The 26,712-nt window shown below is 44.8% G+C and overlaps 1 protein-coding gene across 3 annotated transcripts in view; it reads right to left on the bottom strand.

The window, feature by feature from the left end:
• The window catches only part of KIF26A (kinesin family member 26A), a 244,091-nt gene that overhangs the window by 106,068 nt on the left and 111,311 nt on the right, over nucleotides 1-26,712 (bottom strand). For 2 of the 3 annotated variants that reach the window (XM_068254227.1, XM_068254228.1), the window contains exon 3: nucleotides 25,284-25,799. In XM_068254227.1, the coding sequence (XP_068110328.1) occupies nucleotides 25,284-25,799 (516 nt within the window). The remainder of the gene's footprint in view (nucleotides 1-25,283; nucleotides 25,800-26,712) is intronic. The other variant, XM_068254229.1, reaches the window with a different exon arrangement.

The following is a 26,712-nucleotide window of genomic DNA, read 5'->3' as shown; positions in this document are numbered from 1 at the left end:
CTGTAGTCATCCTTTTTTTTTCTCTGACCTGGGAGTCAAACTCATGACCTCATGCTTCACAGTCAGGGGCAGTACCTCTGGATCTTCTCATAATACTTAACCAACTGTTTTCTTACTCTCATTACACCTCTCTGACACTGCAGCGGTCCTTAGTAAGTTTTGAGGCTCCATATCAATGGGGCCCCAAGCTCCTTAGTTATGCCACTGCTTACCGCCACCCAATAGAGAATCCATTTCTAGTGAGGTATAAAGATCTGTTTTAGTTAAGTCTCCTTTCACACTGGGTCTATTGCATGCCATCATAAAGGACATTGAAATTGCATCACAATACGATGCAATTATATTTATATGGTGCCTTATATGATATGTATATGGATCATATCGCAATGCAATGTGTATAGTGTGAAAGTAACCTTAAAGATTACTTATTTTTATTGGGAAGTCCTCTTCAGCAATAAGACCATAGCTGAAATGCCACATCCTGAAGCAGAACGAGGTATTTATGCCCCCCAAAATCCCTGGGGCAAAATTCCACCACTTTCCAGGTCGTGGATTTCGCTGCCTGGGGGAGGCAGAGATTTGCTCTGTTGTTCTGCCTCTGCTCGCGTCAATCTCTGCCGATCTCTGCCTCCTCTCAGAAGACTGAGAGGGGCGAGAGGAGGCGGAGATCGACAGAGATTGACGTGAGCAGAGGCAGAGCTACTGCACAAAGCTCTGCCTCTACCCAGAAGGAGCCCTGAATTTTTCCCAGTGATTTCGGGGGTATTAATTGATCATTCTGCCGCGGGAATGCGGCGTTTCAGCTATGGTCTTATTGCTGAAGAGGACTGCCCAGTAAAAAGAGGGTTGTTTTTAGGCTTCAGACTCTCTTTCAGGAAACATGACCTGAAGCAAAGGTACCAAGGTATGTTCATGCTGGATCCACATATGGTTGTGTTTTCCTCTCCTTGTTACCCCTGGTCTCCATGATCACTCGTTGGCAAATTTGACTTTTGGCTACAGTTTAATAGTCAGACAGGAAAAGGTGTGCTTTCTGGGATGTTACTTCCTATACTATGGCATACAGGGGGCTGGAGGAAGACCCAGGTAAGTATAAATGCTTGTGCTTCAATCATCTCAGGTTTCCTTTAAATTAAAACAAAAAAAAAATTCAAATAGCCGTTATTTTAACTCTAGCCAAGGGGTAACGTTAAAATAACAAATACTCATATGTGAGGTGGCTGTGAAGGAGTTTGGAGCATGGAACCATTTGAAAAGAAAGTCGTTAAAGGGAATCTGAAGTGAAAATAAACTTATGATATAATGATTTGCATGTGTAGTACAGCTAAGAAATAAAACAATAGCAGCAGAGATATGAGTCTAATACAGTTTCCAGGACAGGAAGAGTTAAAAAACTCCAGTTATCTATGCAAAAGAGCTTATCTGAGCTCCACCACTTTCAAAGTTTCCTCTGAAGCTTATTATCTCAAGTGTCTGTCACTGTATTTTGTTTTTTTTTCTGCAGAGGAAAGTTCAAAAGGTCATTAGCCTGCTCTGTGAAATCATTTAGAATGCTGAGTGTAGGGTATGCACTGCAAATATTAGAGCATGATGCAATGTTATAAAAAAAAAAACCTATATAACTGAAAATAAAAATATGAGACTATTTTCGTTGCTACTAACGCTCTATTGATTATCCGTACTACACAACCAATTCATTATATCATCATTTTTTTTCACTTCATTGTCACTTTAAGAGACCATGAAGCTAAGAAACTGGCTGCATTGACTAATTCCTTTTCAGGAGTGATCTTTCTGTAGCTATACTTTCCCCAATATCCAGTTTGAAAAATGGCCATGACATGGGGGTTTAACAGCATGTCTTAATGAAAGCTACAACCAAACACAATGGTCTCCTTCATTTGTATCGCGCCCATCCCCTCACATTAACCTTGTCTACTCCCCTCACAAAAATACACACAGGGTTCCACCCAAACACAGGAGAGAACCTAGTGACAAACTAATGAGCGCAAGCATTCGGCTGTAATTTGTGGGGGCATAAAAGATGGATGAAAGAAGAGGCAGCCAGGTTAAGAAACGCACTTCAATAATGCACTTAAAGAAAATCCATACATTCCATTGTGTTTTCAAATGACTTCATTAGTGATGCATGGCTAAGTTAGTGAAGAGGAGTCTTCCACTGTCGTTTAGGAAGTGTTTCTGGGCAATGGTTAACTTGTGAAGATGAACAACTAAAGATAAACCTGACTGGAAACAGTCCTTTCTCTTTCAGAGCATCACTTTGGGAAACAAATATGGCCGCTGTCAGGTCACTTGGTTGCATACGAGAAAAGCACTGGTTCGATTGGGAGCTGGTTGATCCCAAGCTTTAAAACATTAACAATGGCCATAATTCACTAAGATCATACTAAATTACCTTCTGCATAAATTAGTAAAAAATAAAACAGACAGCTCCGAATGCTTCACTTTACCTTGCACTCCACTTATCGACAGCTCAGACCAGGTGATAGTTCCTCACACATTTTACAGTTGTTATCACTTGCATTCCTCTCTGTGAATGAACATCCTGTCTGTAACTTTGGAATTCTGTTGATATTTTAAGGATTGAAACCTTACCTTTAGAAAATCACTCCTTAAATTAAGGATAGAATCCTTATTTTAAGGTCTGCCTGAGGTAAATTGCTTAGTGAATACTAAGGGCTCTATTCATAAAAAACTTGTGGCGTAAATACTCGTAGAGGTAAAATACCGCAGCGGTATTTTACACTTCTGGGTGGTCATTCAAAAAAATCTTGCCAGCTGCGATACAAGAGCGGAGATCTCCCGCTGAAAGCTGGCGGTAAGCTGTCGGAAGGCATGCGGAAACACTTCAGCCGGCAAAGTCCCTCCGTGCACTGCTCTCTCTGGGAGGTCTGTCCCTTTCACTTGTATGTAATCTGCAAAATCAGAGGAAGCGGTATTTCCCGTCCACATACCGCTTCCTCTAAACTTTATGAATGGCCATTTTGTTACTTTTTTCTAGATAAATCTAGAAAAACACTGGAGAAGGCGGAAATTTCTCGCTCTGCTGGGGGATTTTAGATTTTCATGCGGGAACAGCTTTTATGAATGCCCACTTTGCTAAATGGACAGGAAAATCCGCTGTTTTGAGCGGAAAACTTGCGGTAACCTTTTATGAATAGAGCCCTTCATGCTTTATCACCATGGTGATAAAAGTGAAAACAGCTTAGAATCGTTATTAAAGACAGGAGAAGAGCTTAGTGAATTGTGGCCAATATTCTATTATCGGCTGTGAAATGAAATCCAGTGGATGGCAAGATGCGGCAAAAACTCAGACAAGAACACTGTTTCAAAGCCGATAATAGAATATTGGCCACAATTCACTAAGCTCTTCTCCTGTCTTTAACCTCCTGGGCGATAATCCCGAGCTGAGCTCGGGGTATGTTGCGCAGGAGGAGTTCTCAGGCCCTGGTGGGCCGATTTGCATAATTTTTTTTTTTTGTTACTCGCAGCTAGCACTTTGCTAGCTGCGTGTAACTTCTGATCGCCGCTGCTCGCTGCCGCTCTGCCGCTACCCGCCGTGCCGCGCAGCCCCCCCCCCTCCCCGACCCCTTGCGCAGCCTGGCCAATCAGTGCCAGGCAGCACTGAGGGGTGGATCGGGACTCCCTCTGACGTCACGACGTCCATGACGTCAGTGACGTCATCCCGCCCCGTCGCCATGGCGACCAGGGAAGCCCAGCAGGAAATCCCATTCTGAACGGGATTTCCTGCTTAGTCTGATCGCCAAAGGCGATTGGAGTGGGTGGGGGGATGCCGCTGCGCAGCGGCTATCATGTAGTGAGCCCAGGGCTCGCTACATGATTTAAAAAATTAAAAATTAAAAGTGCTGCAGCCCCTCCTGGGCGATGTAATTGTATCGCCCAGAGGGTTAATAACAATTCTGAGCTGTTTTCACTTGTATCACCATGGTGATAGAGCATGTAGTATTCACTAAGCAATTTACCTCAGGCAAACCTTAAAATAAGGATACCCCTGACCTCCCCTCGACGTGTATTCCTTCCGGACACTGAATCCTGGCCAGCCTCCTAACTCTATTAAATCTAACCTCCTCCAACCAAACCGATAACACGGACACTCGTAAAATAGTTCATAACAAACCTGGAACATTTGGGCATCAGTTATTTATCGCCAGCGCTATAACCAATTGCTACAAATCAGGTTGATCAAGACTGCCAAAGAATGCTTTGCAAGCGATTGTACATCTATTACCCACAAAAACATGTAAACCCTAGGTAGACCAGCAAATAACATTTATATCGCGCTTTTCTCCTGGCGGACTCAAAGCGCCAGAGCTGCAGCCACAAGGACGCGCTCTATAGGCAGTAGCAGTGTTAAGCTACATACACACGGCGGACCTTTGTGGCTAGTCGCTAGCGCATAGGGGATGCGCATGCAACAGCCCTGCCCGTGCGACAGCTGTCTACACTCTACACATCTCTGCCCAAAGAGACACAGCGGAAGCTATCGCCGAAGGTACCTCCCACCGCCAGAAGCTCCATACATTGTGTATGGAGTTGCTGTCGCTAGTCTGCATACACACGGCGGACTAGCGACAGTTGCGGCGACAGCTGTTGCCGGCGATTGAACAAGTCAATGCTCGGAGTAGCGACGGTTCGAGGCGCGCGCGTCATACACACGGGTGACCTGTCGCCACAACATGCGGGTGCCACGTGGTTGCGGCGACAGCCGTACCCCGTGTGTGTGAGCCATTAGGGAGACTTGCCTAAGGTGTCCTACTAAATAGGTGCTGGCTTACTGAACAGGCAGAGCCGAGATTCGAACCCTGGTCTCCTGTGTCAGAGGCAGAGCCCTTAACCAGTACTCTACCCAGCCACGGTAGGCCATCAATTCAATATTGCTGTAACAATCCTAAATAATAATACAGTAAATTCTTTTTTTTTTTTCCACTTTTTATAGTGCTTCTCTTCTGTTGGACTCAAAGCGATTGAGATGCAGCCACTAAGGCACACTCAGTACAGAAAGTAATAGTAGTGCTAGGGAGCCTTGCCCGAGAACTCCTTACTGAATAGGTGCTGGCTTACTGAAATAGAAAGAGCCACGTGGTCTAATTGAATAATTTTCTGCGACTCCCAGTATTTCACAACTATGCTTTGAACAGCCCTCCCTGTACCAGATGAACTTCATACTGTGTGATTATGATCCTGAACATCAGCCATTATTTGTAGCTTCTCTTCTTTTGAATTTTCTTCTTCACCCATGACCTGACCAGTTTTACCCAACTCTACCGCCCTTTCCCCACTTGTTCCTTAACCCCCTCCCCACACAACACAAGTCCCCATATTAACAGGGAACCTACTATCCCTCCCCTCCAAAAAAATTAAAAAAGCAGGTGTTCCATAACTTTTTATAGTATATAGACTTAGAGCTCGTATCCTAATGAGTGAAGGAGATGCCCTGTGGGTAGTGGCCAGTGAATGATCCTGGGGCCCTCAGCAGCATCCTCCACCCTGTGTAGTGGCCAGTGAATTAAGTACATTAGTCCCAATCACCCCAGGCAGAGTTAGTGCAGTGTGCTAATACTGTCTGCTGGCCAGGTGGGTAGAGGTGGAGAGTGGTGGGGAGAGGTGGTGTCTCTCAGGGCTATCGTTATGCCCCTGACTACAGAAGTCACTAAGTAACAACAACAAATCTTCTGGAACTTAAAACGGTGTCTTCTTGAACCCACTTTTTTTGGATATGCATGACCTGGCTGAATGGGAACTGTCACAGAAATATCTCAATTCTCTAAATCCTCTAATCCTCTAGATTGTAAGCCTTTGGGCAGGGTCCTCCTCCTTTTGTGTCCTACCTGATCTGGCACCTCCATTACTGTGAACCCATGCTATGCATCTGAGTGAACATAACTTGCCTATTCTCCATGCTTCATCCAGTGACTGACTAAGCATTACCTTGTACTAATACTGTGCTGTGTGATCTGGTTTTCTTGTATTCCTGTATTGGCATATTGCTGTATGTCACCCCTAAATATTGTCTGTAACCTAAATTAATGTTCAGCGTTGCGTAATATGTTGGCGCTTTATAAATACAATAAATAAAATAAATAAATAATAATAAAATAATTCTCAGACCCTTTGTTTGCACATCTGTAAAACTGCCCAGGGTTTGGTGTCTACATTGCCTGCCCAGCCTCCCTCCAGACAGCTGCTTCCTCTGTCAGTCCCACCTATGGTGACCTCTGCCATCTCCATGCACACATTTTCTGCTGACGGATAAAATAGCTTATGAAATAAGTAGACATTCCCTTTAAGGAAGACATCAGTTACGCCAGGGAAACCAACTCCCGGATGGACGATATCCAGTTTATCAATGAAATACAGCTGAGCGTCATAACGCTATCTGGACACCAGCAGAACATATGGACGCCTTATTACATAGCACACAAACCAAGAATTTCCTTCCCATCAAACACATTCCGGCTGCTTGGCGGTGGTCTTCTATACATCATCATCATGGATGGACTGATTGCGAAACAATGCCGGACTACAGCTGGGGAACAGAGATGTAACGCAGCCCGAAACCCCTACAGCACTGCTGGAAGAGCTTAAAGGAAACCTGTGTTTATATGTGTTTAATAAGCAGAATGCCTGTAAGGATATAACAGGCCATAATAGGGATTTGCCTGCTATCTGCTTTCTTATTTGTGGCCTGTGGATTTTCAAATTCATGTTTTTAATCTCTCAGTGGTTAACATGAATCCAGGAAGCCTGAGCCTGCCTTACTCAGCATATGTGAGCATGACTTTAAGTAACCCCTTTACAGTACTGATTTGTGACTGCAACAAGAAATGTGACAAGTTGCTATGGATGACAAGCACAGGTACTGGGGGGTAATACTAGGCACCACAACCTCTGCAATCAGTAAGGGGGTCCGGGGGCTGTGAGGACCCACTCCTCCTACTTCTCCCCACCTGCATGCAGAGTGGAGCAGTGGGTGTTGTAATAACTTACCTGATTCAGCGCTGCAGATCTCTTCCATGCAGCACAGCTGTCCACTCTCTGCTGCCATTCCCCCGGTTTCCTATCACATGACCGATAAGAGTCATGTCATCAGGATCCAGGGCATGGCAGCAGGGATTGTGTGGCTGTGATGCATGGAGGAGACCTGCAGCAGTAGAAGCAGGTAAATATTACTCCACTCCCTGTGCTACTCTGCAATGTCAGGGAAAAGTGTGTGCCTAGGGGGATCAGGTATGGTGGGGAAGAGTTTGGATCCCAGTGGGCCCCATGACAGCTTTACAGGAAGGCCCCCAGGGTTGTTGTTACATCCCACACATAAGACCTTAGGTTATAGTTTTATCAGTCTCACGAGAGCTATACTAGATGGTACTTATGAATCATATCACCAATATTGCATGACTAGAGGTGATGACAACTGGCCAATGAGAACGGCTTAATAAAAGAGGAAGGGGTGGGTGCAATTTATGACACAGGCAGAATTTATACTTGAATAAAGGGCAAATATGATCAAAGAAAAACTGCACTGAAGTCAGACATGGAGCATTTACAGCAGAAAACAAGCTCTGTAACGTTTACAGCTGAAAACAAGCTCTGTAACGTTTTCACATTACTTCAATGGATTTGTACAAAGGATCACTTTAAAGGAAAAAACCTGTTCACACTTAGGGGGGACATTGCTTTAAATGTGAATAGGCTGAATACAATCCATGGCACCCCTTGCAGCCACACAGATTACACATATCAAAGGTTGGTCTTGTGTGTGACATCACATACAGCACATCAGTTCCATGACATCAGCAAACAGATTTCAGAGAGCACTGAAGGAAACCTGTAGTGCAGATAACAGATGACAGGTATGTAAGTAGCGGCCGAACCACCCTGTCTAATGGCCACACACACACACACACACACCTACCAAACTGGCTCACTGGAGTGCACTAGTGAGGTTAAACAGCTTTGTAAACAGATACATCAATCAATGCCATGGAGAGAGATTGAACACAGCATGAACACTGGTCGACAGCAGTTTCGCACCCACACATCCCGGATGCTTCGTCAGGACCCTCCTGATGAAGCACCCGCGTGTGAGTGCGAAACAGCTGTCGACAGCTGTTCATGCTGTGTTCCCTCCTCACTCCATGGTGAACTCTACTATTAATTGATGCAATTTTAATAATTTTTTTATTAAATTTGAATTTTTTTACTGGATCTGCGCTGCCGCTATATCTTTTTACAAAAATGTGAACTGACCAGTGTTCTATGCATTTCCTTTCACATTACTAAGGGAAACCTTATTTGCGAACAATAGATATGGGAGTTAAAGAGAACCCGAGGTGGGTTTGAAGAATATTATCTGCATACAGAGGCTGGATCTGCCTATACAGCCCAGCCTCTGTTGCTATCCCAAACCCCCCTAAGGTCCCCCTGCACTCTGCAATCCCTCATAAATCACAGCCACGCTGCTGACAAACAGCTTGTCAGAGCTGGCTGTGTTTATCTCTATAGTGTCAGTCTGCTGCTCTCCCCGCCTCCTGCAGAACTCCAGTCCCCGCCTGCATCCCTTCCCTCCCTGCTGATTGGAGGAAAGGGACAGGGGCAGGGATCGGAGCTCTGCAGGAGGCGGGGGAGCAGCTGAGACTGACACTACAGATGTAAACACAGCCTCACAGCATGGCTGTGATTTATGAGGGATTGCAGAGTGCAGGGGGACCTTAGTGGGGTTTGGGATAGCAACAGAGGCTGGGCTGTATAGGCAGATCCAGCCTCTGTATGCAGATAACATTCTTTAAACACACCTCGGGTTCTCTTTAAGTACACATATCTGACATCTTGGGGAATGATTCCATACAGACACATCTCTAGCCTTGAGGCTAGCAATGTGTTCTGTTGCTATGGATGCGGGCAGAGGGACAACGATCGGCGGACGACGGAAAAGCTTCTATTGGTCATGGGGAGAGGGGTTGTAGCATTATCAGTAATGCTCAGGCATTGGGGGTCATTAAGGATTCAAAAGGACAAATCCTTAACGACGCCCAATGCCAGAGCATAATCAATCGTTGGGGGCTGTACACACAACGATCATCGGCTGAAACAGTTGTTTTTGGCTGTCGGTTATAAAAGTTGTGTACATACCTTATTGCTGTCACACAGTCATGTGGGGGTGGCAGGATAGCTAGGCAAATTACATTGTTTATAAGTAAAATAAATATGGCAGTCGATATATATCCCTCCCAGTTCAGCGGTACTTTAAACAACAGGTTGATCAGCATGGCGGATATTTCCATAGATATGATAGCAACCGGTTATGATATTGGGAATAGTTTGGATTGTTTGATGGTCACGCGCATGACCTATAGCTTTCAAGTTTGGACACCTTACAATCTGTGTTTTTTTGGAGAAAGATGAAGAGATTTATATGAAGAAACTGCATAAATATTTCTTAATTGTCACTTGTTGTTTTACTGACCTGGTAAAGCGAGCAGAGACCCGTGAAAGGTCTTGTATTTTTATGTAATCATGCTTGAGTAAATCCTATCCCAAAAAAAACAAAACCTTTTTTGTCATTTTGTCATTTGGAGAGTTAAGATACCTCTTTTTATTTTTTTATATATATATTTTGCACACTTAATTTGAATTTTTGGGAACCTCCATCTTTCCCCTGTCTAACATGAAGAACATTCCCATATTTCCTTTTTGTATAAAATGGACAACTAGTTTGGTTTCTCTTTAAGAAGCTGGTATAGAGGGTGATCTAAGAGCACTCTGAAGGGAAAAAACACAGAAACAATGGGAGCCCTGATTGTGCAGTATTTACAGAGAGTAGTGATTGGTAAAAAAAACTCACTGTGGTACTCACAAACGGAGGTTTCAGATGGGCAACCAACCACTGCAGGCAGGTGGAAATGAACAAACCTAACTCCACACTGGTATCGAGGCCGGCTGGATGCGTTTGCATTTTTAGGAAATATAATAGACAGAGGCACCTTAGACACTGGCACTCTATTTGGCCTGAGGAAGTGGCCATAGGCCCACGAAACTCGTCACCAGTGCATATTGAAATTCATCAATTACATGAACTTGTCTTCATTGAGGTAAGCTACCTCAAATTTTTCTATTTATTTTTTTTTTTTTTTTACGTAATATCATGATACTCTGGGCACCTCTTTTCCCCTTTGTGTCTTTAAAGAGGAACTTCAGCCTAAACAAACATACTGACATTAAGATACATTCGTTATGTTAATTAAAACAGATAGGTAATATAATCTCTTATCCACCCTGTTTTAAGAGAACAAGCAAATGTTTGTGATATCATGCTGGCAGCCATCTTTTTAATTGAAAGGAGGTGACAGGCAGCATAATACAAGGTTCCAACTGTACTGTGTCCTGATCACCCCTCCTAGCTGTGCGCGCTAGGCAACAAGAACAACATCATCAGAAATACTACCATGCTTCGCACAGCATCAGGGGAAAAATGCCCGGGCAGATTTCTTTGATGGGGCGGGGCTTAGCTTCTGTGCAGCTAAAAATGAGGCTTGGTGAAGAAAAACAAAGTTCTGATGCTGTGAAACCGTTAAAGAAACACCAAGCCTTTTCAGTTCTACTGAGTAGATTTTTAGTCTGGAGGTTCACTTTAAGAAGATGGACGTCATAGAGCTCCCGTCAGAGTGCAGCCTAGTCCAAAGTCAAGACACACACGAGGGAGAAGATGTGCGTCTGCTGGGTAGAAGATTCTCCCTTTGCTGACGGGCCGACTAAAGGAATGTTCAATGAACAGGCGATCGGATAATTGATTTTTATCTTTTTCTTCTCTTCCTTCTGTTTCTCTATAAAAGTGATTTCTGTTATCTGACTGAATTGCTTAAAATAACAGTTTGCATAGCTCCCATCCTGCGCTCTTGATTTAAATTTTAAAGCCAAGTCATAAATTATTTATGTGCTATTATGTTCGGCTGTGGTTGGCTCTCAAGGAAAAGAGGGGAAAAAATGATTCTTGCAGGAAAAAAATAAATAAAGACACACCGAGGCTTTTAATCTTCACTAATGGATGGGAGTTAATTACTTCAGGTTCCTGCGAGTGGCTTCAGCAGCATCTCTGGCTTCTGAGCCACAAAGAAAATAAAATATCAAAAACGCTTCTGCTGATTGAGTTTCATTAATTATTTAAAGTCCCACCCCAACGGGAGTCTGTGAGGAAGGGCAAATATTCAACGTGGTGAATTGTAGTCACAGGAAGTCAACGCAGGATAGAAGCTCAGCCGTTAAAGTGAACCCGAGGTGAGAGGGATATGGAGGCTGCCATATTTATTTCCTTTTAACCTTTTCGGGACTATGTGAATGAGATCCTACGCCGCACTTGTGGCTGTTCTAGCCTGATGCGGCGTAGGATCTACGCCGGCCCGCAATTTCCGCTCCCGACGCGATCGTGCGCACCCGGAGGGGGAGATTAAGCTGTCATATGACAGCCGACATCTCCCCCGAGTGATCAGCAGCCATCGCGTATGGCTGCTGATCACACGATCACTACGATCGCCATCGGATCGTAGTGATCTGTTTGACAGCTGCGGCGGCAGGGGGGGAAAGAAGAGGATCCACTCACCTCCCTGCCGTTCCAGCGACGATCGGCGCCCCCCTCCGCTCTGGCCGGCATCTCCGCTTCATCTGACGTTAGCGCCGGGTCCCGGCTTGATGATGTCATCAAGCCGCGACCCGGAACTGCTCGTCAGACAGAACGGAGATGCCGGCCAGAGAAGAGGGTCCCGTGCGGCTCATCGCTGGAGCCTGGAAGGTAAGTGAAGGCTGCGGGCAGAAGGGGGAGGCACAGGCCACCATGGGGGACACCACTCTAGCCAGCCACACACGGGATCCGGCCGCCTGACCCCCCCAAACGCGCGCACCCCCTTCCCGCGCAAAATGCCTGGTCCTTAAGGGGGGGTAGGTGGCCGGTCCCGAAAAGGTTAAACAATACCAGTTGCCTGGCAGCCCTGCTGATCTATTTGGCTGCAGTAGTGTCTGAATAACATCAGAAACAAGCATGTGGCTAATCTTGTCAGTTCTGATAATATTGTCAGAAACACCTGACCTGCATATGCTTGTTCAGGGTCTATGGCTGAAAATGGTAGAGGCAGAGGATCGGCAGAACGGCCATGCAACTGGTATTGCTTAAAAGTAAATAAATATGGCTGCTTTCATATCACTCTCACCTCGGGTTCACCTTTAGAGCAGGGGTCGCTGAAAGCCTCCTTAGATACAAAAATGGCCTGTGGGAAGTACAGTTACCAGCACTAGTCTAGTTGAGGAGGCCCACAGCCGCTTCCTGCTGGTGGCCATTATGTCACAACCACTAATTTGTAAGAAATAGGGGACCCGGTTGAAAAACACTTTCCATGCCACATACTGAATAGGATTAGTGAAGTTGCGAGAGTGGAGGTCGCAGCCGAAGCAAGCACTGTGCCCAAAGCCCAGAGGCTGAAGGCCACGGACGAGGGTGCTAGTGTGCAATTGTAGCGTTAGTGTTTCCCACTGGGTCCCCTATTTCTTAGACATGACCAAATTGCAGTGAGCAGGGACTAGCTGTGGATTTATGAGGTTTCATGCTGGGTTCCCTCAACTAGACTAGCACCCAGCTAGCTGTTTGTCCTCCAATGTGCATCACAAAAGTAACGTGGACTGCTAGTTACACGGGTGGTTGCCACTCACCGCCTAATCTCATGACTGCATTCGAGAACAGTCATGCCATCGACTATCATCCTAAAGAAGCTAGGAAACAGTCAGGAGGTAGGGCTTCTGACAGTCAGGGTGGCGCTTTCAACATCACAGTCAAGAGGGGTAATATCACCGTGGTAATATCACACCTAGGGGTTTATTCACAAAGCCGTGCTAATGCATAGCACGACCGTGCTATAGCATGCAACGTGACACGTGCAAAGATTGTGCAGTAATGCACGAACTTTGACGAGTTAGCTTGTGCACGTAAATCTTTACGCGTGCAAACCTTTGCGTGCGTCACATTGCATGCTAAATGCATAGCACGACCGTACTATGCATTTAGCACACAATGTGACGCGCGCAAAGGTTTATACGCATAAAGATTTACGTGCGCGAGCTAACTCGTCAAAGTTTGTGCATTACCGCACGGAATCTTTACGCGGTCAAACCTTTGCGTGTGTCACGTTGCATGCTAAATGCATTAGCGCGGCTTTGTGAATCAACCCCCTAGTTTTAAAAATTGCGCTTTTAAGAACAAAAACAAAAATTAAGTGGGGAGAGAATTATAAGCCATGTATGGGAGGAAGGAGGACTTAGAAAAATGTATTTATGAAATTATACTTAAACAAATACTGTACTTACCTAAGGAGAGGGAAGCCTGGATCTTAATGAGGCGTCCCACGGTGTCCTCTGCCCCTGGACCCTCCAGCTGTTCGGGGCTGCACTCCTCTTCTGGCATTAGTGCAGCTGTGCTGCAGCTGCACGGCAACACCGGCGCAGTAGCATGGTTCCAGCTTCAGGCATGAGCATACTCGCTCAGACTCCAGCTTACTGCTCAGGCATGAGCATACTCGCTCAGACTCCAGCTTACTGCTCAGGCATGGGCATACTCGCGCAGACTCTTACTGTACAGGTACGGCTGTACTCACACAGACGCAGTACCGCCAAATTCGTACTTGAAGAGGAGAGCTACCCTGATCAGATTGCCAACAAGCCCTTGTCACTAATCTTTGGACGGTCCGCGAGCAGCATTTGGGGACCAGAGGACAGTGTAGGAAACCTCATATCCAGAGTCTTTCCTCTTCTTAGGTTAGTATCTGATTTAGTACCTGACCCACAGCTTGGGTACACTTTAAAGTTATTTTATTAAGGTGTGAAAGTATCTCCTTGGAGAAAAGTTAATTGAATATGGCCCCCCTGCGTCTAAACTTCAGCTTTAATGCAGTGCTTGGTAAACATACCGGTTCAGAGTTATGAGACTATTGAAGAGACTGAAAGCAGCAGAAACAAAATAAGTAGATCAATTCTATGGAATTCCCAGAGATGTGAAATGTGATGAAAGAAGCTAAGGATTAGGCACAGATTATTCAAGAAATAAAAATACAGGCGAGTGCCTGAGGGCAACCAGCAATTAGAGGTGATGGAACAGCAGAAAACGTGATGTTAGAAGCTGGTCAAGTTTCCAGCCTTGGCACCAGCTCAGATCCCCGATATCCAAGGTCACACACATGACGGGATTTCTGGACATCTCTGAAGGCCGCGGAGAATTTGTGCCTAAAGTGGGACTTATAGGTAAATCCAGCTTTGCCAGAGGTGTGAAACTTTGTCTGCAGCAGACAATGGCCAGAGCTTATACTTGTCAAAAGGAATTAAGGCTCTGCTATTACAACTCCCTTTTAACAGGAGGGTGATATATGAAGTGCTAAACCTCAGGCCATGGCAAAAGACTATTTTCTCTCTGTCAAATACCAGTATAGCTCCTTCTCTTGTGACGTTTAAGACAAGACTAATGCTTTTAAAATGTAGAAATACAATAGAAGAGACTTTCCACCTTTAGTGGACTTAGAGGCCCATTTCCAGGCAGAGATCTAAAACCACCTTAGTGATTAAAGTGCTCAGATGCTACCTTTTTGTGGTCAAAGAAGGTTTTTCTCAGCTAAAAATCACATCTTAAAAATGTGATCGCAAAACCAGTATCAGCTGACTTGAGGGAGTTTGTATCAGGTTTGGTGGGCGGGGCCGTGGCATGGATTGAGTTATCCTGCTGTTTAGACTGCAAAGGGGGCAGGACGCAGACTGATCTCTCTGAAGGTTTACAGCTGTAGTTTCTTCTGCAGGAAGTGGTTGTCAACTAGGCTTCTAAAGTTTCTCCTGCAGGAAGTGGTTGTCGGCTAGGCTTCTTCTGAGTTCTGACCAATGTCCCTGGGAGTCCTTCACTCCTTTGTTATAAGGTCTAATAAATTGGTGCTTTAAAGAGCTGTGGGCAGATGGCGCCACCAAATCTCAAACAATGTTCAAAAACAGCTGGCACGCCTTATAGTTCTCAAAGGATATTACTGCCCACTGTATTTAGACATGAAAGGGGTTCCTGGCTGGGCACTTTAAACATAATTTATCCACCAGAATATCCATAGCAGTCAAATGGCTATTGGAAGAAATCGACTGTAATTCAATCATAGCAAAAATTAACTACATATGTCTAAACGAATATTTGACTAGTTATCTTCTTGATGACATTGACTCCTTCAAGGAAATGTGGTATGGCTGCCGGTTAAACTCCCCCTGGGTACCCACCTTTGGTCTCAATTTCCTAGAAAGATTAGACACTAGACATTCAGCTCTCCAGTTTTTGTATGGTAATTTATTCTTCTCTTTTGAGAGTGATTACCTATGATGACCTCCTATCCTCTAAAACCTGTGTTCATTGGTCCTTTTTACTAAATGGTACAATAAGGGCTGTGGAGTCGGTACAAAAATCATCCGACTCCAACTCCGACTCCTCAGTTTATGAAACAACCGACTCCGACTCCAACTCCGACTCCAAGTACTCAAAATGGCTCCGACTCCGACTACTTTGTCTAATTCTTTCCAGAATCGTGGATTTGGTACAAAAATCATCAGACTCCAACTCCTCTGTTTATGAAACAACTGACTCTGACTCCAAATCCGACTCCAGGTACCCAAAATTGCTAGACTCCTCGACTCCAACTCCAATTCCGACTCCACAGCCCTGGGAACAACACAACTTGTACTCTTTTTCACTTTTTTTCTAATTATCAAGACAATTCTGTTTATGGTCTGTTGTAACTTTTATGATGTATTTCATTGATATGGAAAGTTTTCCTTTGATTGTTCTAATAAAATCTTTGAAAGCAAAAAAAATAAATAAATAAATAAATAATTTATGTGACATCAGCTAATCAAAGAGATGCTAAACAACTATAAACAATCCCTGACGGTGAGGGTCTGCATAGTACTAGAGGTGGAGCTTTAAAGGAGAGAGAGACAAAATAGGGCCCAAGGCAAGGTGTTAGCTTTGGCTCCCCATGATAGATTTTCTGGTAAGGTGAGGTGGGAGATGAGTCAAGGAACGTGGCAGCTAGGCCCCCTGGCACAAACTAGGCCCTAGGCTCCTGTGTTGGTTGCCTTGTGGATGATCCTCCTATCCCTCCATCCTCCACATAAGGATACATGGGCCAGATGAAATAAACTGCATAAAGTTGCCATGCGCATGCCAATTTTACCTTTACTACCACCTGTGAAACACTGCCCGTTTAAGCCAATGGCGTTAACGCGCATGATGCTATGGTAACGAGCAGTCTGACTTTACGCAGTTTATTGCATATGGCCCCATATAGCTTATCTACAGATCTAACAATGTTTTTAAGTCATTCCAAATTGCCATGACAAATAACTCAAGCTAGGAATGCACACAATGGATTCTGATTGGCCAAAAAGACGGTTTGTGGTCGTTTTGGTGATCTCCCAACACATGTTTAGGTCTTTCCTGATGTCAGTGGCTTCCTCTTGACATTTACCCAGTGGGTGACATTTACCCAGTATGCACATGTAGCTTTCAGCTGGGTACACAACATGCAATTTTAACTTCATAATCTATTTCTGATCAAGAAAATTACCAGTTTGGACAAAAAAAAAAAAATTAAAATATATACAGCCTACTAACTGCCAGTGACCGATCCCAGCTTAAAATCGATCTCTTTCTTGATTGAACATACTGAAAAATATAGATCAAAATACTGGCTATCATTCCATGTGTGTGTCCATTTAATTCATTTTCGATCGATATCCATTCAGAAATATGATCAGAAACATGAATGTAATTTGAAAATAATTGCATATGTGTGCATGCTAGCTTTCTTCGATATCCAATAGATATCAGATCTGAATATCGATCTGATCACTCGCTCAAATTGGATATGGAGTGAAAATTGCATGGTGTGTCCACACCATTAGACCCTTATCTTCTCTAGTTTCATAGTACCAATCCACTGCTTTCATTGATTGCCTGTTTGATAATCAATAACATGTTAACATTATGTAAGTATTTATCATTCACAGCTGATAATGCTCGGATTATTAGTTAATGTTTGGATTATTATTTGTAATGGCTGGATAGTGTACTGGTTAAGGGCACCGCCTTTGACATGGGAGACCAGAGTTCAAATCCTGGATAGGGTCAGTAACTATTTGGTAAGAAATTCAAGGCAAGACTCCCTAACACCAGGGCCAGAGCTACCATAGGAAAAAATGGTCAATTGCCCCAGGGCCCTAGAGCCTGTAGGGGCCCCCAAAGTGCCCCCCCCCCCCCATCTTAACTGTTGCTCCCCAGGGACTCTGCAGAGTCTGTTAAGTTGGGAGGTGATTAGGGGAGGGTCAGGGGCCCAGGAGGGAGATTTGGCTGCAACAAAGGGCCTCTAATGATGCTTTTTGGTAGGGGGTGTCTGTTGCGGGGCCCCCAGGCTAATCTTTCCCTAGGGCCCAATTGTTACTTGAACCAGCCCTGCCTAAGGCTAGGGCCACACTAGCTCCGGGTGCGGGACGCATCCGCGGTCCGGGCTCCGATTTTCAAAACCCGGAACGCAAACGGATCCGTGCTGCCTTTTTTGCAGCACACGTTTTGGATCCGCTTGCGTGTTTTTTGTTTTTTTTTGCTAGAGGGGGTAGCAGCCAGGACGGGGGGCTGCGGGCAAAGCGGCGGCCAGGGGGGGTCACATCCCCCCCCCCCTTGCTCACCTGGGTGCCCCCCGTCCCCGCTCCCCCTCCAGCTCGCATATAATGTAATAATTTGTACCTAAGGAAGTTCGGCGAGCCGGGCACTTCCGCCCACACCGCTCGCCGTCACTTCCTGCAATGTCGCCCTCTGTATTTCAGTGGGCGGCATCGCAGGAAGTGACGGCGAGCGGTGTGGGCGGAAGTGCCCGGATCGCCGAACTTTCTTAGGTACAAATTATTACATTATATGCGAGCTGGAGGGGGCGCGGGGACGGGGGGCACCCAGGTGAGCAAGGGGGGGGATGTGACCCCCCCTGGCCGCCGCTTTGCCCGCAGCCCCCTGTCCTGGCTGCTACCCCCTCCAGCATGGCGGCCCCCTCCTTCACCATGGGACACTGGAAACTGATCCGTTTCCAGTGTCCCAAAATGTCAGTGAAGAGGGAGGCCCGTTTCCCCATTGATTTTCACTACCCATACGTGTATACGGGTCCGTGAAAAATGCTGCAAGTCCGGACTCAGCGTTCCGGGTTTAAAAACGTATTCCGCGGATCGCACGCGGATACGTTTTTAACTTGAGTGTGTACTGTTCCTATTTTTAACATTGGTATCCGTGGCTACGTTTTTCGTCCGGGACAAAAAACGTAGCTACGGATACGTTTTTAAATCAAGTGTGAACTAGCCCTAACACTGTAGGGTGGCCTCTTGAGCGCGTCCCAGTGGCTGCAGCTCTTGAGCGATTTGAGTTCGACAGGAGAAAAGCGCTATACAAATGTTTGGATCATTATTATTAAAGTGTAAAGAGAGATATTTAGACAAGAGAAAACACTCACTGGTGAATCCGAAGAAGCATTGCTCAGACTCTGCTCCAATAGACGGGTACAGAAACAGGAACCGGAGACAGATGGAACTTACGGAAGGAGGGAGGAGACCAGGGGCGTAACTAAAAATCATGGGGTCCCCCATTGTTCACACCTTTTCCCCTGGTGGCCCTCAAAGCTTGGGAGCCCTTCTTGCAAGGGTCATAAAACAAGTGTGGACATCATAATCGTCACACCGACAACAAATATAACCACAAAAACACCTGATCTAAAGAATGAACCCCTTTATCAGAGGACGTGAACCAGTAGTTGCCCCCCCCCCCCTTACAGCTCAGGACCCCCCCCCCCCCCCATGCTGGTCCCCTGTAGTTATGCCCCTGGGGGAGACTCATATGACATCTTGACCATTTACGCACAGTTTTTCAATAGATATGATCGTTATTGAAACAGTCTTTTCATGTAACGATTGTCTCATACTGTCAGTAATAACATCTCTGTTTGAGCAATACAGAATTTTACATATAAGTAAGAAAACAGCCCTTGTGAGGCACACAGATGCTGTATGAAAATTACCATAAAGCTATCAGGTCTCACATATGATTTAACATAATCAATAGGCAAGTGATCAATAAAGCTTTTCCACTCCAGTCAAGAATGTAAATAGCAGCCCACCGACGGCAGATCTAATCCTGGCTGACTTCACACATCGATTCTCAATAACGTGGCTGAACCTCACCCTAAATCCTCCCGCATTCACTTACATGGCTAATAATCTGACTATTGTTTATTGTGGCAACCCACTAATTACAGATTCATTGTAAGAGCCGCAGTGAGATGAAATCAATTCTCTACATAAATGGGAGAAGGCTGGAGTTATGCACATCTCCATTCTGTGTCAATACATCCTCCCCACGTGGGCCGTAAATTCTTTTTTAAAAAGCAGATTTCCTTTTATCGGCCAGAGTCACACTGCATATGTTACAGGTGGCAAAACATGATGGAAGCAAATGTGGGCATTGGGGCAGCGCCATACAGTGCCATTCTTAAGTATAGGCATTCCTGGCCATTGCCTTGAGTGCCATTAGTCCTAGGAGGGCACCATGCCCCTTATTAAGCCCCACCCTGAACGAAGCGGGGCTTAAAGGGATCCTAAAGCCAAGTAAAGAAAAAGAGTTTTGCTTACCAAGTGTTTCTACAAGCCCCCCGCAGCCGTCCTGTGCCCGTGCCGGTCCTCAACAATCTTTCATTCCCCGGCGCAGCTTAGTTTTGTTTTTGCCGACTGGCCACACGCATCCTTGTTCGTGTTCCCGTCAACAAGAACATCCTGGGCAGGCGCAGTGCAAGCCTCATACTGCGCCTGCACAGGATGCTATTGTGGATTGGAATGCAAACAAGGATGCACGTGACAGCAACCCCACTCTCCTGGGGCATGGGGCTGGGGGGGGAGAAGGGGCCCCCGCCTGCTCTGGGACCCTGGGGCTATTGCCCCCCTTTGCCTCTATGGAAGTGCCGGTTCTGCTCCCACCCCCTTCATGCCAGGAAAATGACGGAAGATGCAGAAATATGCTCTATCCGGCCAGCAAACTCAGACCCAGGCTTCGGAATATTCATGTATAAATACTGCTACACATATATTTATAAGCTGCTCCTCGCTTAAGAATCAAAGTGCACAATCACAGCCGTATAATACTCCCGTTATCCAAATATCCTTCTACAGAGTGCCGCATCAGTGACAGTAATATCCATATTGTTCCTCCACGGTCCCATTCAAGAGAATATTAGCATTGTTATTATTGCTGTGTCGTTAACGCACCAACCCGACAATGCAAACTCCGCTCCCAAAACGATTCTTTATTTTCACGCTGATGTTTTTTGTTATGTTCCGTGATGTTTACATGAGGTCATTTTCCAGAATATACGGCGGATTAACCCGGGAGAAGCTCCCCATTATTTTTCATTACGCTCAATTTTATTCCCAGTTTCCCCTTTGGTAGAGAATACATTTACGCGTTTGTACGCCAAAGACGGCAGTTCTGGGTGGCACCTGGTTTGAATTATGTCTTTTGTATTACAATAACGCTTATTTGTTCATTCATCTATTTTTGTCATGTGAATTGTTTAAAGGGTACTTGGGGGGGGGGGGGGGGGGGAGGGGTGTTTTGTAACCCTAAAATAAAAGACACAGAGACAATGGGAGCCCAGATAGCGCAGTAAGTACGTTTGTAATAAAATGGATGTGAGATAGGCCCGGTTCACATTAGCGTTCGCTATCCGGATTTTCCAGATCTGATCCGGACCGCATACTGTACAAACGGAACGTACGTTCCGCATAGCAATGTAAAGTCTATGCGGACGTTTACACGCGTCCGTTCCGTACAGTACGGAGCCGGATCGGATCCGGACTCTTTTCCAACATGCACTATTTTTTGGGTCCGGATCTCCGGCCCACGCACCCGGACCGGAGCCGGACCTGAGGCTGACAGCACCATCAGGAACACAGAAACCAATGGGGAACGGAAGGCACAGAACACACTGCCTACAAAAACCTGACGTTCTACCCCACTTCCTATGCGTATGCAAGCGGCCATTTCGGATGGGGACACATGGGCCAAGCATGTCTGGAGTGGAGCAGCAGTGACAGACGTGCTGGAGCTGTTTTGCAGAATGTCGGAGGTGGAGGTGAGGCCTACAGCGGAGGAACCTGATTCTACACGTGCACCAGGTGCACCTTCTGCTGACCCCAACATTTTTTTTTTCAAATTTCGCTATTTTTTGCCCACGGATCCGGATGGCAGCCTGATGCATGCCTGATACAAACGGACCGGATCCGGATTGGAACCGTACGGTTCTGATCAGGATCAGGTCAGGATCCGATCAGGATCCGGTCGTTTTTTTGCCAAAACGCAAGTGTGAACGGGGCTACTCACAAAGGTGGGGCAACCAACCACTTCTTGCAGGAGAAGACAATAAACCCGACTGGCAGATTCCACTCGGGGTGTCCAGGCCAAACTGGATGCGGTTGCTCTCCTTGGTAAAAGGAATTGGTTGTCACAGTGGTGTGAGCCACATGACACCAAATGGGTCCCCTCCAAACTCTAAGGGATCGGGGGCTAATAGCACAATAGAGGTAAAAAGGTGCCCAGATTTGGATAACACTAGGTTAAAATCCATAAAACCGAAAAAAGTGAGGTGGCTTACCTCAATAATGACAGTCTCATAAGACAACAAAATTTATTTCACACAGGCGAATAAGAAGAGGCATTCAATACTATCCGGCTAAAGTTATTCGGCACTTGTATTGCCCTGAGGAAGCGGGCTCAGACACGTGAAACGCGTTGCCTGTGCGAAATAAACCTTGTCTTATGAGGCTGTCCTTATTGAGGTAAGCTACCTCACTTTTCTTTGTTTTTATTGATTTTAATCAGTTTTATCCAAATCTGGATGCCTCTTTACCGCTATTGTGTTTAAAGAGTAACTCTGGTCTCATAAAAGGGCCCAAAATGATTCCAGTGCGTTGAGGTTGAAGTCAAGCTAGCAAATCTAACTGTTTTCATTCAACCCTTCAATTATTTTCTGAAAACTGGGATGGAGGCGCCCCAAAGATTGTGTAAAATAATTAAAACAGTTTAAAAGACAAACTTACCCCAAAACGAGGACTGACATAAAATACAAATGCACTGAACAACGCGTTTCATGAGAATCCACCCTCTTCCTCGAGTCAATGAAACAGTATTTCGAAGGTAAGAGTGAATTGGCTCGGAGCAACACGGTTTTATTGACCTAAGGAAGCAGGTGAATTAAACTGTTTTTTATCATTTCAAGCATTCTTTGAGGCACCTCCCTCCCAGTATTACACCTCCGAACTCCCATGGAGGTCGGATTTTAGCTTGGGCAATTTTGCTTTTTGCATTCTCCCATCTACTATCCCTTTTTTTGTGGGAGTGTGACATAACCACACCAAAGTAAGTCAACCATCTCCGACCGGTGACACCAATTTCAGGTGAAAATCCATGGTTGCCGTTCTGTAACTCGGTTTTATGAGGACCCTATTTGTTTTCTTTTTGTATTACTTTAGATACTACACCATAAAGGGCTCTCAATTCTCTCCTGTTTGTTTATTATCTCCTGCTGGAAAAACAACAGGAACACCAGACGCCCATCATTTTATGAAATCCTCTGTAACCTAAATAGTGTTTCCATAGATTCTACATAATAATAATGTTAACATTTAATGTTTTTGTTTATGTAGCTGATATACCTGGCACACGTTAGTCTGGGGAGATTGATTATATAATAAGCAAACGCCATGAACCAAACTAAAGTGCCAGTTGTGAGATAATCAGACCTGGTGCTTGAATGGGTGTTGGGGAGAGGAAACAGCAGGTGAGTTAGTGTCAGTCAGGATTAACAATAACAATTAGGTAAGAAGGGGAGGATGTAGGCATTAAGATAGGGTAAAGTTTAAGGTAAAGTTTGGGGTTGAGGTGTCAAGGAGAGGTTAACGTATGGTAGAAATTTAGGATTAGGAGTCGGGCAGAGTCATAAAGAGTGAGATTAGGATTATGTGTCAGAAAAGGGTTACCACTAAAGGGAGAGGTTAGGGTTAAGTGATGGGAGGTCCATACCAATAACTGGAATCATAATGGCCAAAAAAAAACGAGAAAAGAAAGCAAAACCTGACCCAACCGCAGCAAATCCATTTTTTTTTTATTTTCCTTATCAACTGAATACACTGATTACAAACAGCTGGCCTCATGTCACGTGGCCAGATTTTTTGGTTTAAATAGAAACAGGTACTACTGCTTTATTAAAGATAACAAATAGGTGTCCTCTTTGGGTGTCAGGGGGCAACTGGACAAACAATTTTGGAAATTTGGAAATTTATAAACTTAAAATGGGAACTCCATGAAGCTTCATTGGATGGCAGGGAATGCCCTTTTATAACATCCTCCTTCCTGCATGAATAAATAGTTTTACAAAGCAGCATGTTGCGGTACGCTGCGCTGGAAGTACCCTATCTAACGTGCTTCAGTACATGCGGCGACCTGCGGCAGACCGGAATTCATGTGAATCTATGGTAATGCGCGTACTTCTAAAAATCCCGCCGCTGTTATTAGTGCTGCGCATGCGCGGAAGTGTATTTTAGAGATACGCTTCCACGTACGTCTCCGATTGCCAAACAGGAAGTGAGCATCACTTCCTGTTTGGCCGAATGCCAGAAGGGGATTACCACTTACTAATGCGGTAATCCCTGAAGGCCTGTTTTTGGCGGTGCGGCAGCTGCACCGCACCACCAATCTGCTGTGTGCAGCCGGCCTGAACTTTGACAGATAAACCATGCTCAGTTTTCCAGATAAACCTCAGATAGGATATCTAAAAAAATATTTACCAAAAATTGTCTTTTTGTTTGTTTGTTTTTTTTCTACGAAGGTGTTGTTGTTTACAACAAGGTCAGAGCAAGCACAGCAGTAATGTCTGAACTGGAGGTCAGCAATAGCCAATTACAATGCCAGATGCTGAGGGTTTCTGCTTTCAGTCTTATAGCTCTCTGCCAGAGTACGGAAAGGAAAAAGTCAATGCAGTCATTGTATGTCAAAGACAATGTTATTAAATGTAATTCCAGGCCTCTGCCTTCCTGTATCCAATTCTTACTTCGCAATTTTCAATTTTACAAACTTCCTCCGCTCATCCAATTAAGATGTGAAATCTCCGCCGTGGTTTGTTCCAGTGCTGCTAAATGATTCATGGCTGCGTTAAGCACGGTATGTCAATTTTTATGAATATTTTTCTTCTGTCTTTTTAGGAAGAGAATCCGTTTTTATTTTTTTGCAAACTCTTATGTACAGCTACATTTGATTGCAGGTAATTATCATCCCAGGCCATTGCTTTAAAAATGAAGCTTTCTTTCACATAATAAAGTATGACTCAGATTCTGAATTATGACAACAACAAAACATTTGTAAACCACTTTTCTCCCATAGGGCCTGATTCACAAAGCGGTGCTAACAGTTAGCACATTGGTGAAAAGCCCTTTATCATGCCTAAACTTAGTTTAGGCATGATAAGTTTAGGTGTGATAAGTTTAGGTGTGATAAGTTTAGGCATGATAAGTTTAGGCATGATAAGTTTAAGCACCAACTGCGTTAGCACCGCAGTGCACAGCTGATCAAAAGTTTTGCGCTAGCAAAGTCTGGTGCACTTCGCATAGAGTTTAATGGCGCTGCTTTGCGTGCGGGACTTTGCACGCTATCTACACTTATCTAATCTTAGCATGCCTAAACTTATCACACCTAAACTTATCACACCTAAACTTATTACGCCTAAACTGGCTTTTCACCAGCGTGGTGCAATGGTTATCACGCCTAAAGTCTAACTGGGTTAGCACCGCTTTGTGAATCGAGCCCATAGGACCCAAAGTGCAAACGCTTGTCTCAGATCAGTACATAGTGATGTGTACAGGGGAAAAAGTTATAAGATCATAAATGCCAGAGTAAAGAAGCTTTTCAGTTTTGATATAAAGGTCTCCGAGGTTGGAACTGTCCTTATTGGGTGTGGTAAGGCATTCCAAAGGGTAGGGACAGCATGACTGCGGTGAGTGGCAATTAGTAAAACTATATATTTTCCCATGGTGCTAAAATGCAAAGGTTATTTCACAGACAGGGACGCCAACTACATCACAACACACACACATGAATTGTGAATACTCACATGGCATGAGGAAGGAAGGAAGCTATTGACCCGTGATATGCTCCACATTCCCTCTAGGTACTGCTGGGCCTGTATGGTCACTGAACTCAGAGCCCCACCAAGGCCACCGGGGCCCACCGTCACTTGCACACTGGAGCTGGGGAAACTTCCCTGCCCTTGGGGCCATCCAAGTCCTTTCTTTTTCTCTGTCCCCGAGAAAACATTCGATTTTCCAGACTGTCTACCCACCTGTCCTGCAATCATCAGGAACTCCTTCTGCGAGGACACAGTCACCATATTCTGGGGCGAGAGCCTAGGGAGCACAGTGGCCACCGGCACTGAACTTTGGGGCCGATCGAGAAGATCTGGTGGGCAACCGGCCTGATGGATGGTTTGGATCATCTGGACGGCTTCTTGCTTGAGCTGATTCAGGTGAGTAGCACAGATATCACACCGACTCTCCCCTTCATTCCTGCTTTTCTGCAGATAGTCAGGCACTTGGAGCTTGTCGAAAATTAAAGCTGAAAACTGGGCATTCTGAAAGCGGGAGATAAACATTTATTAGCTTCAAGAAACAGAAAAGGAGAAAAGTACAACAGTAGTTCTGTCGGGCAAATACAGTGCTTCAGGTTTGGGATTGTCAGCCACAAAATCAAATTCCATTTACCCACTGTTCTGTATTTATTATGCAGCTTGGAACCTCACCCTGCAGTGCAAGCACTCCAATCTATTCAGAAATGTTTCTGCTGTAATAAATCTTATCTTAGTCTGGCTGTATTTTTGCCATTGCCAACAAGAAGGAAGCTGGTCATTACCCCTCCCCCATTCCTGCTCCTCACTGATTGGCAGTTCAGGGCTGTGGGATTGGCTTAGAGCACAAAAAAAAGTAAGGGAGGAAATAACATTAGGACTGGCTTCAGTTAAAGGGAATCAAGATTGCAAATGGCAGGAACAGAATTGTCTTTACTTACTATATAAAATCCACTGAAATCAAAATGTGGACAGTACAATACATGTTATGTAATTAGAACAAGCAGTTATCTACTTATAATAATATTTTTTTTCCCTGGAATAGTATGAGACAGATTAGTTAATTGGCTTCCCCCTAAAAAATTTTTTCCCTATAGTACGATAATACAATACATACATAGACATATGACTATGGTGGGGATTAGATTGTGAGCACCTCTGAGAGACAGTTAAGTGACAAGACAATATACTCTGTACAGTGCTGCAGAAGATGTTGGCTCTATATAAAAACTGAATAATAATAATCATTCATATATTTAAAAGCACACATTTTTATTAGATAAAATAAAATAGGCGCAGTATAACTAGGTTCAATCAGTCAAAGTTGCTTTTAGTTTCGCTTTTTCAAACATTATTATTTATTAGTTACATAGCTTGTGTACTGGGCAACGCAAGGGATGCATGTATATAGCGAGTTACG

Source organism: Hyperolius riggenbachi, chromosome 9 (assembly GCF_040937935.1).
Source record: "Hyperolius riggenbachi isolate aHypRig1 chromosome 9, aHypRig1.pri, whole genome shotgun sequence".
NCBI classification, from domain to species: Eukaryota; Metazoa; Chordata; class Amphibia; order Anura; family Hyperoliidae; genus Hyperolius; species Hyperolius riggenbachi.
Note: the sequence above shows the minus strand (reverse complement) of the source record. Positions and strands in the feature narration are given on the sequence as shown.